We start from the raw sequence: 7299 nt of genomic DNA on the forward strand, positions 1-7299 counted from the left end.
TCTTGTTCTTGGGAAACCTTCAAAATGAAAACAGGAGATTTGTGTCTACACAAAAACATTGTACAGAGGAGGTCAATCTTATTTTCTATTTCCTATATTCTCTCTAGTTTTATTTTTTTTATATCCTAGAACTTTAACAAAACTCCAATTATGATACATATCTCTTGATAATGAACCAATGCTACTGAAATTGTGAGTATGCTTGTTAGAAAAATATTCCTGTAATCAGATCTCAGTTAGCTTCATTGCAGCTGAACACCGTGTTACACTACACTGAACATAACAGCAGCTGGTGGACATAAATACAGTAATTAATATTCTATTCACAAAATACTAACAATAATATGTTCATTTTACTGTGAAAAGTTATTTCCCGAGACCTGACGTCAACAGTCCGTCGATTAGAACAGAAATAAGCTGCGAAGTGCTGAGACATCTTCTGCTTTAAGCAAATAAGGACGACCGTTCCAAGATGGCGGCCGAAAATCCTGCGCCTCAGCAGCCAATGAGGGATCTAGTGATTATATGATTTCTATGGTGGTTAACACAAACGACTTTTTTTTCGTTCAGTCTTTTTTTCTATCGTCCAATCAGATGTGGCCGGCCAGACACGCCTATTTTCCTATAGTCCAATCATATATGACCCCCTCGATACGCCTCGTCCAATCAGATGTGGCCCCCCAGATACGCCTTCCGAATTTGTCTGGAATTTGCTTGCAGCGATACTTACTTGTTTGTTTTTTTTGTCGACCCTTCCAGTTAGTTTCCGCTTTGACTCCAAGTAAACATGGCGTTAGGACTGCCAGCTGTTGCTGTATTCGTATTATGTGCCAGTCTTTCCTCTTGTGTGCTCGGTAAGTGTGACTTTTCTTATCGGTTGGTGTCGTCACTGACTACACGTTAGCTTAAAGGCTGTGGGGTTAGCTTCGGAGGTTAGCTTCATTACAGGTCCAACACACACGATACCGAGAGCCTGTTGGTTATGAGAAAATAGCTTCGCATTAAAAGATTGATCCATTATAACTATAAAAAGGGTACCCAGTCTCTGTTTTAATGGCTTCGTGAAGGTTAACTTTAGTCAACAAAAATTAAACAGAACTACCGTAAGTTGAACTGTCAGGAGCTCTTTACTTTCTTCTTGATTCAGATTACATCATCACTTTAAAACGTTTCTTTAAACTCCAAACGCATGCTGATTGCATTAGGAAGGACAGTTTATTATAGACTTGAAATGACCCGTGTTGACAAGTTATTGAAACCGATTAGTTTTAGTTCTATAAACTGTATGGAGTAAGTCTTATTTCTGATATTTTAGATATGTTATTGACTGCCATTATTGTTAAAATACACCTGGAGCAACATACTACAGCCTCCAAATGAATCTTTAAAAAAAAAAAAAGTCGTTACAGGAAGTTGTGCAACTGCAAAGTATTAGAAATGAGGAAATTCAGTTCTGATTGCACCTCATGGCTGCACACCCTCTTCCTGTAATATATTCTTTTCATGCAAAAAGTCCTACTCTTGTATCAGAGTCAAAGTTTCTTTATTTGTCATTTGCACCACATGTGGTACATGTGGTGGAATGGAATTGTGTACATAAGGTCCTAGTTACATCCAACAATTAAATGTAAAAGAGAAACAGTAATACGTTCTAAGATATGAACTAAGAAAAACGTTAACTAAAAATACGTTAAGCACTAGTAGCATAAAAACAATATGCCGGACAGCAGCACAAACATGAGTCTGTGTGAGCAGATGAGCACGAATGAACACAGCAACATGAAACAGATCAGCAGCAACATGATGTGATTTTTCACAGTGATTATCCTGATTAGAGATTCATGAGTCTACCAGCCTCATGGTAGAAGCTGTTCCTCAGTCTAGTGGTTCTACACTTAATGCTCCTTAACCTTCTTCCTGAGGGGAGCGAGGCAAAAAGTGTGTGTGTTGGGTGAGTGGGGTCCTTCATGATGCAGGTGGCCCTCTTCCTGCATCTGGAGGTGTAGATGTCTGTGATGGTGATGATAAAGTATCAATCAGTGGTGTGTCCAAGCTTTTTGACACTTGGGCCAAAATCATCAAGTTAAACATACTTGTGAGCCCCAAAAATTGTGAATTTGTGTTAAAAATGTCTGAATGATATATATTATTTTTCATTTTTTAATTTAACGATGTCAACACAATATTTCAATGAAAGGACAAAATATTAATTTAGGTGGAAAAGGAGTTATAAATCATAGGTCCAAGACGTAATTATTATTATTTTTTTTAATTTTAGCATTCAATTCTTTTGATTTGTTGGAGCTTTTGCTTTACTTTTTTGTGCCTGAAAATAGCATTTCAGTCTATTCTCGGGAACATAAGCATAATATGTGACACTTTGTTTTGCTAAAAAAAAGGGAAAATTTAATTAGCTTGCTGTTGAATCCCACCCGAGTGTTGTTGTTTTTAAATGTTGTGAACAGACCAGTATGATACCATTCCTAAGTTGCTGTCCTGGACAAAATCACTTCAAGGGCTGCAAGTGGCCCCCAGGCTACATTTTGGACACCCCTGATATAATTGGTAGACTTTAGTTTTCAATAAATATGTTTTAAAGTCGCATATCAGAGTTCCATGTGGCTGCTCTCACTATGCCCAAGGTAATGTTTCATTACAGGTTCATGCTGAAAAAAGATTGCTGAACTTTGATTTACACTTAAAATAAATGGAATAGACTTGTACAAAAATTATATCTTACATGTAATTTTTTGTTTTTGTTTATGATGACTCGATTCAAGCAAACTGTTTATTACTTAATGCTCGATTTGTACCAAGAATAACATACAACATGTAATAATAATAAGCGTATGTTGATTTTATTCGCTTTACTCAAGTACAATAATGTGTAAGTTGTAATTAAAAATGAAGTATTGACAGTTTATTCTACACCAAGTTTTTTGTTTTATTTAGTTTTTGAATAGATATACAGTGTAATGAGCTTATCAACTAGGTGTTGTTGCTTTTGAATTACATAGGTTTGTTTTTATATGAACTTAGTATCTTGAAGTCAGATATGCAGGTCCTTCTCCAAAAATTAGCATATTGTGATAAAGGTCATTATTTTCCATAATGTAATGATAAAAATGAAACTTTCATATATTTCAGATTCATTGCACACCAACTGAAATAGTTCAGGTCTTTAATTGTTTTAATACTGATGATTATGGCATACAGCTCATGAAAACCCAAAATGCCTGTCCCAAAAAAATTAGCATATTTCATCCCACCAATGAAAGACAAGTGTTTTTAATACAAAAAACACCAACCTTCAAATAATCATGTTCAGTTATGCACTCAATACTTGGTCAGGAATCCTTTTGCATGAATGACTGCTTCAATGCGGCGTGGCATGGAGGCAATCAGCCTGTGGCACTGCTGAGGTGTTATGGAGGCCCAGGATGCTTCGATAGCGGCCTTAAGCTCATCCAGAGTGTTGGGTCTTGCGTCTCTCAACTTTCTCTTCACAATATCCCACAGGTTCTCTATGGGGTTCAGGTCAGGAGAGTTGGCAGGCCAATTGAGCACAGTAATACCATGGTCAGTAAACCATTTACCAGTGGTTTTGGCACTGTGAGCAAGTGCCAAGTTGTGCTGAAAAATGAAATCTTCATCTCCATAAAGCTTTTCAGCAGATGGAAGCATGAAATGCTCCAAAATCTCCTGATAGCTAGCTGCATTGACCCTGCCATTGATAAAACACAGTGGACCAACACCAGCAGCTGACATGGCACCCCAGACCATCACTGACTGTGGGTGCTTCACACTGGACTTCTGGCATTTTGGCATTTCCTTCTCCCCAGTCTTCCTCAAGACTCTGGCACCTTGATTTCCGAATGACATGCAAAATTTGCTTTCATCCGAAAAAAGTACTTTGAACCACTGAGCAACAGTCCAGTGCTGCTTCTCTGTAGCCCAGGTCAGGCGCTTCTGCCGCTGTTTCTGGTTCAAAAGTGGCTTGACCTGGGGAATGCGGCACCTGTAGCCCATTTCCTGCACACGCCTGTGCACGGTGGCTCTGGATGTTTCTACTCCAGACTCAGTCCACTGCTTCCGCAGATCCCCCAAGGTCTGGAATCGGCCCTCTCCACAATCCTCCTCAGGGTCCGGTCACCTCTTCTCGTTGTGCAGCATTTTCTGCCACACTTTTCCCTTCTCACAGACTTCCCACTGAGGTGCCTTGATACAGCACTCTGGGAACAGCCTATTCGTTCAGCAATTTCTTTCTGTGTCTTACCCTCTTGCTTGAGGGTGTCAATGATGGCCTTCTGGACAGCAGTCAGGTCGGCAATCTTACCCATGAGTGTGGTTTTGAGTAATGAACAAGGCTGGGAGTTTTTAAAAGCCTCAAGAATCTTTTGCAGATGTTTAGAGTTACGTCGTTGATTCAGATGTTTAGGTTAATAGCTTGTTTAGAGAACCTTTTCATGATATGCTAATTTTTTGGGACGGGCATTTTGGGTTTTCATGAGCTGTATGCCATAATCATCAGTATTAAAACAATTAAAGACCTGAAATATTTCAGTTGGTGTGCAATGAATCTGAAATATATGAAAGTTTCATTTTTATCATTACATTATGGAAAATAATGACCTTTATCACAATATGCTAATTTTTTGAGAAGGACCTGTAATGTTGGTTTAGGTTGATATTACAATTTTGTCTTATATGGTAGTAAATTTCTCTCTCTTCTGTTACAGCAGGGGAAGGCTGTAAGGCCTACACCGATTCTTCCAACAAATACCATTTTTCTCAGTATTGCAGCTACCCGACCTTTTGCTGTGGTACCTGTGGCAAAAGAAAGTGTTGTAGTGATCATCTTCAGTGGCTATCAGAATCGACGCAAGAAAAGTGGTACACTATTCTTTGTTACAATAAATTAGTGTACCAACTTAAATTATCTTGTCTTACAACACACAAACAGTGAGACTTGTAGCTGTACAAGGTTTTTGTTTCAATTTATTTTTGTTTTCCAGTAAGTGCAGTCAAGAATTGTGGTTGATTTTTCAAAGATAAATCGCAAAATTGTGCCTCATGCAAAGCTAAATGCTAGATTTTATGTCATTATGTTATGTTAGATGTGATGTTAGCAGATGCTAACATGAAGAATTGTGATAAAGTTTTGTCAAAAGATGAGCTAGTTGTACAAATTAAAATATGGACTGCTGTGACATGGTATGTTAAGCATACATTCATAACAGTCACCTGACAAAAAAGACATTCTGCCCCTGTCACTATTGTTGGCTATAAGAAGCTCAACATCTCGCATAACTCAAGTGATAATTTTCAGTGAGTAATCAACCCATTTGGTTAATACTGCATTTCCTGTTAACGTTAAATAAATGAACTATTGTATTTAGTAGGGATTGCAGTGGAAAATTGAGCATTAGACATTCTTGTAATGGTGGTTGTAGTTGTGAAACACATTTTGAAAGTGCATTACAAGAATTGTCAAATGGTTTTAACTGTAACTCCTAAGCTGATAACATTAGCATCTCTGTTAAATGTTCTGCTAAAATTCACAGAAGTTTTATACAATGTATGATTTGTTTTTGTCTTTTCAGTAGTGAAGGCGGGAAATATTCTAGTACACTTCCTGTGCCTTCGATCGTTGGCTGTGTGATCTTCTTTGTGCTTTTCCTCGTCTTCATCTGCTGCTTCGTCTGTCCATGCTGCAGCTTTTACAAGATGTGCCGTAAGCCCCGACGTAAGTACGGTAGTCTTCCACTTTAAGTGCTCATGCTTTCTGGTAGTTTTTGGTAACTGCCCCAAAACTATGTATAACAAAGGCAAGGATTTAAACATCCACCATGTAATATTTATATAACTTCCAGAGTGGAGAATGATCTGCATACTAGAAAAATAATTATAACTCAGTCCATTCTGTCTGTTGACTAATGTACTGACAGATCGGAGGCATATGCTGCTACGTGCAGCGTGTTGAGGCACATGTTGGTTTCCTTCACACAGCTATGTATACCACATTTGCAAGCCCCTTGAAGCTTGCTGCCATGCACTGTGTCTGGCTTTTGCCCTATTCGAAAGAAGAGTTCACACTCTTGGATTTAGTATTTCTCTGTAAATTTGAAACAACATCAGGGGACTCGTTTTAGGACTGTCGACCCACCCACCACATGACTTTCATTACTGCAGGGTTTGGGCTTGCTAATTACATGGCATTAAAGCCCTGGGAGCAAACTGAGCTTAAATTTAAGAACCATTAGTGTGTAAACACGATATCCAGTACAATGTTGTACGTTTTTAGTGTTCTCAGTAAAGTTTGCTGGCTGATGATATATTTAGTCATCAAAGATAATTACAGTTTGGAGTTTATGTCACAGTTTGCTGCTTCTATTGTTGTTTCACTGCAAGAATTAAGCCCCCAGTATACTCCTGCGTACGTCCATACGCGGAGGTACGAGCGTACCCCCCAGGGCATGTCCGTGCAAAGCTCAATTTTTACGACCGCATACGCGTACGCGGTGTCACACAATAAACTGCCCAGCGACTGACTTTTTTGTATGCAACACCAATTTATTAAATTCCCCTTTTTCATCTTTGATCTGGCCTTTTCTTTTGTTTTTTTTTTGCCAAGAGGCAAGTGATCCCCTCCTCCATTGATGCTATGACTGAAATGGTGAGAAATGAAATAATTTGTCACGAGCAAATTAAACTTGGGTACAGCGTGGCTGCGGGAGGGTCTGGAGATTTCCTGGTGGGCTGCTCTGATGTGTGGGCTGTAGAGCCAGCACTCCCTGTTTTTTTATTTATTTTTAGAACTTTTAATTAACAACATAAACACAGAACACCGCTGAGGCTGCCAGCGCTCGTTTTTTTTTTTTCCCGACCTGTCAATCAATCCAGTAGGCGTGTCAGCAAATGACCAATCAGCGACCTCAATTTGTCCCGAAGGTAAACGCCCCTTGTCTATGAAGCTGCTCTGGAGATGCCCAGGTTGTACGCTTGAGTATCAAGTCTGAACCCTCTGCGTACAGTACACGCATACGTATGCGTGAATGGACGTATGCGGGAGTATACTGGGGGCTTTATACCCTCACTTGGTTTTTGCTGCTGCGTCTTTTCAAATATGTGAATGAAAACACTGACTCTAAGCTAAAAATAGAGTTTCCAAACTAATTAACATTTACTCTGATTGATAATGGGATTATCAGTAGGAGTAAATGTGAGAAGATTGTTTCTGAACATCAATAGTGGTTTTGCTTTCCTGAATATCTCGTTTTTTTGTCTAAATCAAAGTAC

The 7299-nt window shown here is 38.9% G+C and overlaps 1 protein-coding gene across 1 annotated transcript in view; it reads left to right on the plus strand.

The window, feature by feature from the left end:
• The first annotated feature begins 701 nt into the window (after nucleotides 1-701).
• LOC119412408 (protein shisa-5) overlaps nucleotides 702-7299 on the plus strand; it is an 18865-nt gene continuing 12267 nt past the window's right edge. The window contains exons 1-3 of the mRNA XM_037679408.1: nucleotides 702-854; nucleotides 4740-4893; nucleotides 5604-5746. Coding sequence (XP_037535336.1) covers nucleotides 788-854; nucleotides 4740-4893; nucleotides 5604-5746 — 364 coding nt within the window. The 5' untranslated portion in view covers nucleotides 702-787. The remainder of the gene's footprint in view (nucleotides 855-4739; nucleotides 4894-5603; nucleotides 5747-7299) is intronic.

Source organism: Nematolebias whitei, chromosome 7 (genome assembly GCF_014905685.2).
Source record: "Nematolebias whitei isolate Nwh7 chromosome 7, NemWhi1, whole genome shotgun sequence".
NCBI classification, from domain to species: domain Eukaryota; kingdom Metazoa; phylum Chordata; class Actinopteri; order Cyprinodontiformes; family Rivulidae; genus Nematolebias; species Nematolebias whitei.